Source organism: Mytilus trossulus, chromosome 2 (genome assembly GCF_036588685.1).
Source record: "Mytilus trossulus isolate FHL-02 chromosome 2, PNRI_Mtr1.1.1.hap1, whole genome shotgun sequence".
In the NCBI taxonomy this organism is placed as follows: domain Eukaryota; kingdom Metazoa; phylum Mollusca; class Bivalvia; order Mytilida; family Mytilidae; genus Mytilus; species Mytilus trossulus.
In genome coordinates, this window is record NC_086374.1 from 1,505,365 (window position 1) to 1,518,251 (window position 12,887).

At 32.2% G+C, this 12,887-nt stretch overlaps 1 protein-coding gene across 1 annotated transcript in view; it reads left to right on the forward strand.

Moving 5' to 3' along the window:
* LOC134706215 (uncharacterized) overlaps positions 1 to 12,887 on the forward strand; it is a 30,861-nt gene that overhangs the window by 16,761 nt on the left and 1,213 nt on the right. Inside the window, exons 9-22 of the mRNA XM_063564951.1 lie at positions 472 to 735; positions 3,094 to 3,201; positions 3,494 to 3,752; positions 4,504 to 4,569; positions 5,179 to 5,255; positions 5,987 to 6,061; positions 7,895 to 8,044; positions 8,266 to 8,306; positions 8,965 to 9,139; positions 9,758 to 9,829; positions 10,117 to 10,198; positions 10,568 to 10,629; positions 10,930 to 11,001; positions 11,721 to 11,760. Of these exons, the coding sequence (XP_063421021.1) occupies positions 472 to 735; positions 3,094 to 3,201; positions 3,494 to 3,752; positions 4,504 to 4,569; positions 5,179 to 5,255; positions 5,987 to 6,061; positions 7,895 to 8,044; positions 8,266 to 8,306; positions 8,965 to 9,139; positions 9,758 to 9,829; positions 10,117 to 10,198; positions 10,568 to 10,629; positions 10,930 to 11,001; positions 11,721 to 11,760 (1,543 nt within the window). The remainder of the gene's footprint in view (positions 1 to 471; positions 736 to 3,093; positions 3,202 to 3,493; positions 3,753 to 4,503; positions 4,570 to 5,178; positions 5,256 to 5,986; positions 6,062 to 7,894; positions 8,045 to 8,265; positions 8,307 to 8,964; positions 9,140 to 9,757; positions 9,830 to 10,116; positions 10,199 to 10,567; positions 10,630 to 10,929; positions 11,002 to 11,720; positions 11,761 to 12,887) is intronic.

Genomic DNA, 12,887 nt, shown 5'->3' on the forward strand with positions numbered 1-12,887 from the left:
ACAGCCTGATTACTGTACAAAAAAGCAAAAAAACAAATATGATTTACAGCTGGGGGTACCTTTTACCAAACTATGCACTTTGCAATGGCCAGGGTATCACTGTGTGAGCCCACATTACCTCTAACTTTAATTGTCATTGGTGGTTCATATTTTGTTAAAGGATTTTGACTTTAGATCATGTCTTAAAAGCCTCTGACAACGGCTCATCTAAAACACCTCTGGTCAGTCTTACATTCTATCTATTATAATGTCATGAAAAGGTCAGTGAACTAGAAAATATAAACATATGCTATTTTATATAACCTTGAAGAATTCAAGGTAAAAAGATGTCTGTCAGAGTTTGTAATATTTCCGTCAATCAAACCTTTTCAGGAATAAAACATTGTTCACTTGAGATTCTTATACTCTTAGAACTGACTGTCAATCATGCTTAACTGTGTGAAGATAATATATTTGTGTATACTTTTTTAGATGAGAATCCCGGTGATGAAGATTTAGCAGACATTGAGAGTGACGACAGCGACGAAGAACCTCATCATCCACATGGGGGATTTCCACATGATATACCAGGATTAGGACAAGGGCTTCCAGGTTTTGGGGGACCCCCAGGAATGGGACAAGGGATGCCTGGTCTAGGAGGACATCCTGGAATGGGTCAAGGGTTTCCTGGATTTGGTGGACAAGGAATGGGACCAGGGATGCCTGGATTTGGAGGAGGGGGACATCCTGGATTTGGTAGGTTTATGTATAGAACATACAGTAGTAGTAATACCTATATATTTGAAACCTTAATTCATAAGTCTTTATTCTTTTAAAAGATTTTATTGTACTGAAGGTCTTGTTGATATGTATTACAACAGTATATGGAGTTAGATTCCTATTCAAAAGTTTTTCCTGGATAAAACCCATCGCCATCAAATATATTAAATATCTATAGTTACAGGTTTGCAATATTTTTGTGGTCCCTTTATTGTTATGTGTCTAATTTGTTGGAATTTTCTGTTGTAAGAATTTTTGGCTAGAACCACACGTTATGCTAAAACAGGATAACTTACTTGTAAAATGTAGTTTCAAAATAGTTCTTTAATTTTCTGTTTACTGTGAGCAATTTTAATCTCAATAGAATACATAAAAACACTTTATTTATCAGATTATATTTTCCATGCATCCCATTTATTTAACTGAATAAGATGTTTTTTGTAAAAAATGTATAAGACTGAAATACATTATATTTTTACATTTTTGATTAGGGGCCAGCTGAAGCATGCCTCTAGATGCGGGATTTTCTTTATTGAAAACCAATTGGTGGCCTTGACTGTTTTCCACTTTTTGGTCGGGTTGTTGTCTCTTTGACACATTGCCTATTTTCATTCTCAATTCTATTATGAGGAAATTACCAAGTCCTGTAAATTTATTTTAGTACAACAATACAATTAGGGCTATAACTGTGGGAGATTATATTACAATGCAGTAGATACCTTTTAACTGATTTGCATGATACTTTATAGATTATTACAGGTCATTTTTCATATGGTCCCTGGTATCAGCCCTAGACTCCCATATCAAGCCAGAGGGCTTTAGCCCGAGGGCTTGATATGGTTCGTGGGCTGATACCAGGGACCATATGAAAAATGACCTGTAATAATCTATTTATCACATATTTTTTAGCAAGAGAAAACAAATAGCTTACACCAAATTATGTTTGATATTTCATCAAAAATCAAAAAGATATTTAACGAAAATAAAATAAAAAATGTATCACTGTGAATTAAAAAAAAGTTCGTATCACAGCAGGTAAACAATGTTTTGTGAAAAGTTTCAGAAATAATTAACAATAAATATCTTAATTCTAAGAATTGCAAATATTAAACGAATTTTAAGTGTTACATTACAAACGTTTAAAAATGCTTAAAAAAAGAATCCTATATCGCTACTCATTCCAGTGTGGCGTCATATATTTTATAAATTCTTTATGACGTCAAAATTTTACGGGAACTTTTGTGATTTTCACTGTTGATTTCTACTTTTTTCTTCTACAGCAGATTCGTAACTTTCTAAATTTCTTTTCATTGTGTTCAACTTGTTTACAAATAGTCTTTGATTGACAGTTTACCGGAAGTTAAACTCGGGGGCTTGATATGGATTTCGAGGGCTGATATCGATATCGGCCCAGAGGGCTGATAACCAACCCTGACTTCCGGCTATTATTAGCCATGCAAAAACGTACATATCAGTACAAAATATGTGATAAATATTGATTATTACATGGCATTTTCCATATGGCCCTGGTATCAGCCCTAGACTCCCATATCAAGCCAGAGGGCTTTAGCCTGAGGGCTTGATATGGGTCGTGGGCTGATACCATGGACCATATGGAAAATGACATGTTATAATCTATTTATCACATATTTTCAAGCAGGAGAAAACAAATAGCTTACACCAAATTATATTTGATATTTCATCAAAAGTCAATGTATCACTGTGAGTTTAAAAAAAAGTTCGTATCACAGTACGTTTACAACGTTTTGTGAAAAGTTTCAGAAATAATTAACAATAAATATATTAATTCTAAGAATTAAAAATATCAAATGGCCTTAAAGTGTTAAATTACAAATGTTAAAAACTGCTTAGGAAGAATCCAATATATCGCTACTCATTCCAGTGTGGCATCATATATTTTATAATTCTTCACGACGTCAAAATTTTACGGGAACTTTTGTTATTTTTACTGTTGATTTCTACTTTTTTCTTCTACAACACATTTGTTACCTTCCAAATTTCTTTTAATTGTGTTCAACTTGTTTACAAATAGCCTTTGATTGACAGGTTACCAGAAGTTAAACTCGGGGACTTGATATGGATTTCTAGGGCTGATATCGATATCGGCCCCGAGGGCTGATAACCAACCTTGACTTCCGGCTATTATTGGCCATGCAAAAACGTACATATCAGTACAAAATATGTGATAAATGTATGTAACATCTATTTATCTATTATATAGGCCATACTTGAGTGCAATACATACTTTATAAATATATACATTTCTTATCTCTCATGCAAGTTAGAGCTATTAACTTTATTTTTATTGACCAGGTGGAGCAGCTGGTGGTCAGATGTTTGAAGGAGTTGGTCAGCGTCTAGGGGATGGACACCCGGAACAGGATGTAGCTCACCATAACAGACCTGCTAGAGAACTCGCTGGTAATTATTCTTTAGATTGTAATATGCTTGACTCATAAAATCAAGTTACTCAACTGTTTCTTTGAAAACGTGATAGTTTAATAACATATTGTTTTCTTTATTACTTATATCCTGTTTTGTTAGTTCTAATAGAAAGGAGAGCTCTTTGACTAAGAGATTTGAAGTTATAGATTATAAGACTTTTAATGGGATCTGTTTTCGTGCGAATTTCTTGTTTTATAGATATCTAAAATGTTGATTGAATTCTCCACAAACACATTTGGAGTAAAACTTTATTTCAATTTGATTTCAGCTGAGAGAGCCAGACAACGGTTCCAAGAACCACAACCAGAAAGATCTAATCGATCCCCAGAACCACCACACCCTGTGGCCCATCAGGTGCCCTCGCTTCTTAATCTATGTATGAACCACATATCTCAACGCCTCAATGATCCAGTACATCAACTTAGGTCTCTGTCAGGGGTGGCTGAAGATCTCGCTCAGAAACTTTTAGATTACCTGCTGAAAAATAGGCTGCTAAAGCCTAAAACATTAAATGCTTTTATCCCTTGGTAAGTAATAAAATTGAGTATGGAAATTGGGAATGTGTCAAAGAGACAACAACCCGACCATAGAAAAAACAACAGCAGAAGGTCACCAACAGGTCTTCAGTGTAGTGAGAAATTCCCACACCGAATAGAATGGTACATGGTCATGTTAGGTTACAAACAAACTTCAGGGTAAACAAATAACAAGACTTTGCACTTCACTCCATACAATCTCTAAAAGTAATTATAAAGTTTTTAGTGTTTTAAGTTGTTTGAAAACTGTACTGCTTTCTATCTGATATAATGCAGTGTTCTGTTTAAAGTTAAAATATTTGAGATACTCTTTTTTTTACATCATGAACATAATTTAAAAGAAGAGATTATGATGATCCCCATGCATTATACTGTAAATTTAGAAATTATTGTGAGGTTTTTATTATTTGGAAAAATGCGGCAGAGTTGTAAGCGCAATAATTTAAACTCGCATTTTAAATAATTTATATGAATTAAACAGGACTTTTCTCAAAATATTGAAAATTAAAATCACATTTAAGTCTAAAATGACAAAATCGCAATAATAAATGCACGCAATAATTGCTGAATTTACAGTATATAGCAGAGTTAATATATGATATATGATATTATACACATTTTTGACAAAGTTAAATTAAACTTACAGATTTTTATATTTTAAATGTAGAATGAAATATAATTATATTAAGTGTGTGTAAATACAATTTCCTAACTTTGTAAATATATGTTATTTTTTCTTCAGTTATTTAAGAAAACTGATTTTGGATTGCTATCCTTATGCAGCAAATGAACTTCTGAGTGCAGTAAGGTGAGACTTAGAATACTAATACATAAAAAAGGATATGAACAGGAATTACAGAAAAATGCCAGATGTACAACATACTTCATCAATCATAAAATAATAGACTTCTAAAAAAAAGTCATACAAACAAGACAAACAATAACCAACAATACATGGTCCAGAAAGCTCCACTTGGAACAGGCACAAAAACATGGTGGGGTAAAAACTGTTTCACAGGTTCGTTATATCCCCTATTCTTATCAGGACAAATTATCGTAAAACTATTATACTCTTTGAAAACCTGTACAGTGCAGCTACCAAAAGGACGAAACACCTGTACAGTGCAGCTACCAAAAGGACGAAACACCTGTACAGTGCAGCTACCAAAAGGACGAAACACCTGTACAGTGCAGCTACCAAAAGGATGAAACACCTGTACAGTGCAGCTACCAAAAGGACGAAACCAATCTTAAACACAGTAATATGTAGATAAAAAAAGAAAAAATAATTGTCATTTCAAAATTTGAATACAGGGAAATTACAAACATTTCACAGAATAATCTCATACATTTAGAAGAGATCTTATGATTATAAAATATATTTTTTTAATTAGTGTCATTTCGTTCAACATTTCAGACACCACCATCAGTTGTCACAGTTAAGTTTGTGTTCCTGTCCATTAATCACAGACCAAGGGATGCAAGTTATTACTGGTAAATAATTTAATTTTGGATGTAACACGTTTTCTGATTGGTTGATGTTATTTTGTTATCAGTCCATAGACATATAATATTCATGTGACCATGACGTCATCAACGTTTTTTCATGGTATTCCATGGTTTGAAATGGAATTTAGACATATATTATAAGAAATGACTGTAATATTTTTGCTGTTTATTCGAAATAACATAAAAAATGTGGTGCACACTGTTAAATAACTAGCTATTCACGTTATTCAGTGTGCACCAAATTTTTTATGTTATTATTTCTTCATAGACAGAAAAAAATATTACAGCCATTCCTAAAATATAAAACAATTTTAGATTTCTCCAAAGGAGAAACCATTTAAAATCAGCCTGTAAGGATGGTAGTTTACTTCTGAATTGCTTGTAACATATTCTCATAAACATATATACCCTGTACAATTTAGTATATAAATTCCAAAACAATTCTAATCAAACAAGACACACCTGATTCCTTTATAACCTTTTAACGAACACTTTTTTGTCTGATCATACCACATAATGCATTTTATGGTGTTTTTTCTCAGTCCCTATTACAACACATCACACTAAACACCTGACTTCAAAAATAGATGTCCAAACAGTAGTTTGTTTTAGTATTTATATTATTGTTTCATAAGTTATCAAACTGATTCTTCATTTAATTAAAACGTTATGACAGAAAAAAATTAAGTAATGTATTTTATGTTTTTTTTTTCAAGGTTTGAAGAAGTTGAGATATTTAAATTTACGTTGTTGTAAACAGATCACCAACAAAAGTTTAGAGACAATCTCAGGTATTTATTTATTTTATTTATATTTCATCGTATGGTCCATATTTGTTGTCCTCACTGCTATTAACATGTAACTTTCCAGTATTGTTATTATGCTTCTTTGATAATAGAATACTTCTATGGTTGATATTCTTTTGCATTTTGCACAATCAACTAGGAGGCTCTATTTCCTAATTTGTTACAAAATTGAATTATATTTTAAGTGTTGCTTACATAGACAATGCCAAAAGAAAAAGCAGTGACTTATAAATACACACAAAGTATTTACATAGAAACATACTATAAAAAAAAAATGTTTATGTTTAAAATAATAAGGAATCCAGAAAAAACAGCATAGTTCAACAATACACAACAAACAACCTGACATTACACAACTCTCTGGACATGGATCATTATTATACCCCACGCAACGAGTTGCGGAGGGTATAATGTTTTTGACCCGTCCGTCCGTCTGTCAGTCCGTCCGTCAGTCAGTCCGTCCGTCAGTCCTGTTTCTTGTCATCGCAACTCCTCTCAAACCACACAACAGAATTTCACGAAACCTTTTCAGATAGTAAGGACATACTATGTAGTTGTGCATATCGACGGGAAATTGTGATTCAATTTTTTCTAGGAGTTACGCCCCTTTGAACTTATTTACTATAATGTACTACTGCAACAGTTTGTCATCGTAACTTCTCTCAAACCACACAACAGAATTTCACGAAACCTTTTCAGATAGTAAGGACATACTATGTAGTTGTGCATATCGACGGGAAATTGTGATTCAATTTTTTCTAGGAGTTACGCCCCTTTGAACTTATTTACTTTAATGTACTACTGCAACAGTTTGTCATCGCAACTCCTCTCAAACCACAAAACAGAATTTCACGAAACCTTTTCAGATAATAAGGACATACTATGTAGTTGTGCATATCGACGGGAAATTGCGATTCAATTTTTTTTCTAGGAGTTACGCCCCTTTGAACTTATTTGCTTTAATGTACTACTGCAACAGTTTGTCATCGCAACTCCTCTCAAACCACAAAACAGAATTTCACGAAACCTTTTCAGATAGTAAGGACATACTATGTAGTTGTGCATATTGACGGGAAATTGCGATTCAATTTTTTTTCTAGGAGTTACGCCCCTTTGAACTTATTTACTATAATGTACTACTGCAACAGTTTGTCATCGTAACTTCTCTCAAACCACACAACAGAATTTCACGAAACCTTTTCAGATAGTAAGGACATACTATGTAGTTGTGCATATTGACGGGAAATTGTGATTCAATTTTTTCTAGGAGTTACGCCCCTTTGAACATATTTGCTTCAATGTACTACTGCAACAGTTTGTCATCACAACTCCTCTCAAACCACACAACAGAATTTTACGAAACCTTTTCAGATAATAAGGACATACTATGTAGTTGTGCATATCGACGGGAAATTGCGATTCAATTTTTTTTCTAGGAGTTACGCCCCTTTGAACTTATTTACTATAATGAACTACTGCAACAGTTTGTCATCGCAACTCCTCTCAAACCACACAACAGAATTTCATGAAATTTTGTAGATAATAAGGACATACTATTTAGATGTGCATATTGGCAGGAAATTAATTTTTCTTATACAATTTTTTTTTCTTTCACTTATTTAATTTCTCCAATGACAATGTGGGGACGTGGGGTATGTGAGCGTGCTCACTAAGGTTCTTTAATTAATTTAAATATTGTTGATAGTTCATATGTATTCTTATTTCCACCAATGTAGCATAAACTTACAGTGAAATTTGTATGGTTCATGGATGTCATGGTTTTGTCATTTAACAGTGGGTTATTTTTGTTACTTTTAGCTTTACAATCACTGATATCCTTAAACCTAGAGGAGACTGGTATTACAGAGAGTGGGTTTGAGGATTATTTACAGAAAACTACCCAACAATTAGTCCATCTTAATTTGAATAGAACAGCCATCACTGAGAAGATTATTCCATGTCTGAAAAGTAAGAAGTTTGTAGTTCAGAATATTTTGTACAAGAACTAGATATATTTTGTCAGGAACTAGATTAATTAAACATTTGAATGAAAATGTCAGATCATGTCAGTTATCTTAGTGATTGTAATATTTTAAATTTTAATAAAGATGGCAGAAGTGAGAATTGAAATTTAAAAAAACAACTTTCAACTCAACTTTGCATATTAACATATATTGATTTTTTTTCAGATATGAAAACCCTAAAGACTTTGTACTTGGAACAAACTAAGGTAAATGCAGATTAAGGAAAAATCATGAACAAATTCAAGATGAAATTTAAACTTCATTATAAGTTGACGTTTTCAACCCATCCTGTTCTCAACTTCAGAACTATCAGAATTTGGATTGTAAATACAAAATCAATAAAAATAAGGGGTTAGATGTTAAACAATTTCTGAATAACAACCATAACATTGAACAAAATGCTGCCAAATAGAATAATGTACACAGGTGAATTAAAAAAAAATTGTTGTAAGGTGTACAGTATAAATGAGGATTATTTTTTACAAAATAAATAATTTAATTGTTCATATTACATGTATTACAAGAACAGAAGTGAAAATTTATAGTCATACTGTACACTTATAAATGCTTAAATGCTTGTATATAATTAAATAGAGAGACGAGATATAACATTAAATAAGTCAACACAAATTGTATCAACAGATCAAACTAACAAGAAAGTATAATTTGAGATTACTTGCAGTAAATGAAAGCTAGTTAAAAGCCAAAAGCAATATAAGATAATAAAAATCATGCATCAGAGATTAAAATCAACTAAAACACATCCCAGGGATTTAGTATTTTAATCTGATGAACAGTCATAGTGTTTAATTACACAATAATTCAAGGTCAAGTAACCTCCACACATTTGTTTCTATTAAACAGGTGTGTGGTTTGACAGGTATACAAGATTTAGAGAACTTGGAGACGTTAGATGTGGCTCATACTGATGTTGTAACAGATTCACTCTTATGTCTACAGCAGAATAAAGCCTTGACATGTCTAGGGATATCTCATACAGAGAAAGTTCATGGAGATAGAGCTCTGGCATATCTGTCAGGTTAGTATGTCTACAGCAAAATAAAGCCTTGACATGTCTAGGGATATCTCATACTGAGAAAGTCCATGGAGATAGAGCTCTGGCATATCTGTTAGGTTAGTTTTATCATTTTCAGTTAAAATATAAAAAAAAAGAAGATGTTGTATGATTGCGAATGAAACATCTCTTCACAAGAGAAAGAATGACAAAGAAATTAACAAATATACGTCACCTTCAGCCTTCATCAATGAGAAAAGCCCATACCCCATAGAACTTACCAACATAAAATAATTCAAAAGAGATGTACAAAAAAATGAACAAAAAATCGATACATAACAAAGCAACAAATGACAACCACTGAATTACAGACTCTTGACCTTGGACAAGCAAATATATATAGTATATATGGTTCTAAAAATTTCCACACACAAGTATAGTGTTATTATGAGAAAGGATGTTAAATTATTGAATTCAATAATTCACTTGTAATCATTTAGCAGGTATATCATTTTATGCATGTACCTAGCTGAGAATATATGTTTTACCAACTTATGAATATTTTCAAAGTTGTATTAATATTTGTCATATACATTAATTTTTATAGTTGCATCGAAAAAAATGTTTTTTATTTTGTTTTAGGTATGAAACTACAAGCAATAAACCTGCCTAGTCGACTGACAACAACTGATGTAGGAATGAAATCATTAGTAGGTAAGTCATTTGTGGAATGTTGAAATCATGTCCATCACAATATTGCATATAAAAAATACAAAAAAATCCATCTAGAAACTCTGCTCTTAATACAAAAAAATATAGCCAGAATATGGCAATTTACTAACATCATAATATGAATGAAATTGCAATGATTATTTTACAGTCTGATTAAAAGTAGGTGTTTTTATAATGATAAGTGGAAACTGTTTAGTTATCTTCAAATATATAAGATTTAGTTTAGAAGCCAATTAAGATCATTGAGTATTTACTTTTATTATTAACAGGATTCCAGTTAACCAGTTTAGACTTGACAAATTATATTAATGTTGGGGATGATGGGATGCAACCTATCGGCCAGATTACAACGTAAGGTTATAATACAAAAACTACGATATTTCTTTTACTTGTGATATGGATTACATTCGTTTAATTGTGTTATTCTTAGTTATCTTTGGTAACATTGAAGCAGCTTTTCATAAAAAAATATGTTTAAATGAAAAAGAAGAATTTTACCTCATCCGCCTTGACCGGACCAGTGCTAATTTTGACCCCTCAGTGTAATGTAACCCAGATAGTAGTTGTATCTTTTTCTATTTTTTATCACAAACAAAAATTTACACAAGTCAAAGATTGAATCCTATTGAACCTCACCTGAGACAGCTGTAAGTGTTGAAGTTATTCATAACAAAATCATTAATTCAACTTTAACTGGTGTATACTTTGATTCATCAACAGGTTAAAGAAGTTGATGCTTGGTAATACCCATGTGACAGACACAGGCATGCTCTTCTTAGAAGGTAAATCTGTATGCTATTAAATAAAATGTACTTGTAAGACATTTAAGTGTGTCCTCTGTGGTTGGTGTTACTGATTTGTTAAAACAACTGTTTTATTTCTGGCTCTGTTCAATGAATATAATTCATTGCGATAATTTCATAAAACATTGCTATGGGATATTCATCATGATATTCTCTGTATAAAGGACAATGCTTTTAGATGATATTGCTCTTTGATATTACCATATAAAATTAAATACTGTGTAAGGACCATTGAACTGCATTGATGTTATACTATTTATTGAATTTTTATACTTGCAGGGTTAAAGAATTTAGAAGTATTATATCTGGATAAAACCAGTATAACAGATGAAGGTGCTTCTGTTATAAAGTGTAAGTATTAACAGTTCAGAATAAAGTGAAATAAGAAAAATACAAACTTCGAAGGAAATTTAAAGAATTTTTAAAATACTCAGTTAAAATATTATGTGTCCTATTAAAAAAAAAATAGTGTTGTCAGTTTTGGTCTTAAAAATATGTATAGAGGAAGTTAAATATGCCTTCAATACCTTTGTTTCAGACACATTATATAAGAATAACCTACTGGTAATGAATAAAAAGTCAATATATAGTAGCATACTTTTTACCAATATTGTTCATCCATCCAGAAACTGTAAAATAGGCCACACAAAGGGATAAATTTTGTAATTGTTTGCATTATCTGTGACTTTGTGGTAATGCTTGACTCTACAGATTGCCTACAATTCAACCAATCTTAAACAGATTTTTTGTCTACAAGAAACGATGATGCACTCCTACTGTCTGAATTTTGTTCAGAGTGATATTTGGGTTGTCCCATAACAAAACAAAACATAGGCTTTGCCTTTTATACTGGTATTATTTGGAGATGACAGGTGACACACATCTTTATATTTTATGCATTAAGTAAATCTTCTAAAAAAGGTGCGAGAACCAGTTATGAAATTGTGATTAATAAAAAAATTATATTTAGTATATTGTAATCTTGGTATTCATCAACATATTTATAAACCAATGATAATCAACTTAATTAAGCTTCAGTCATGCATACAATATAATTTCTCTATTTTCAGATTTCTGTAGCCTGTATGAATTATCCTTGTCATCAACATTGTAAGTGTGTAAAGGTCATAGATATATTGATAAGAAAGGCTGAATGTGCGAGGGATGTATAGCTATTCAAGGATGTTAAACACTTCTATCCTCAGATAAGAAAGGCTTATAAGTACAGTGGCGGATCCAGGGGGAGGATTCCGGGACCCCCCCCTTTTTTTTTGGAAGAACTATGCATTTGAATGGGGACATATAGTTGGAACCCCCTTTGTCCTGGCTTGGGACCCCCCCCCCCCCCCCCCCTCCCCTTTTTAAATGGCTGGATCCACCCCTGAAGTGTTTGTGTTATATCTCAGTTTGATTGAACCAATGTCATTCTATATACTGTGAAAGTACTTTAATTCGTGGGTATCAATTTTCGTGGATTGAGCAATATTAACATGTTCGTGGGTTTTTAAATTCGTGGATTTTAGTTTTCTAAAAAAAAATTAGTCTGAATTGAAGGAAATTGCAAAGTAAACATTGACCCGTGTTAATCGTAGTGATAACACTTATTTACCCATGATAAAGTGATCAACAGATTAAAGACCATCAAAGGTGTTAATTAGGCCATACACATGTCACCTATTGAAAATAGTAACATAAACAAATGCTATAAACGTATCTTGAATTGTCAAATAATTCTTATCAAAATCAAGCCCAGCATGAAATTATTATTTTCCATATGAACAAGAACTATGAGGATATAAAATGAACACTTTATCATACTAGCATTTCAATACCGGAAATCTGACTTTCATCGATCAAAAATATTTTTTTATGAGAATCAAAGGATCAAAAGTTGTACAGGTTAGGTTATTAAAGATTAAATGGGTATAATCCTGCATGCGGTTGTAGTTCTGTGACTGCTATTAAAGTATTCTCAGATTTGGCGTTATTCAACATATTCTCTAGATCATATCAGTGGTCAAACTTCCGATGGGGATATTTCCATGTCTTGATTTGGACAATGGTTGTTTTATTTTGTTGGACACTTAAATTCGTGGATAAAGTCATCCACGAAAACCACGAAAATTGGTACCCCACGAATAAAAGTACTTTCACAGTATTATAGAGATGATAGGTTTACCACTACCACTTATTGATCAGCTTATCAAAATCACAGAGTTGGTGGCACAAAGTTCCCT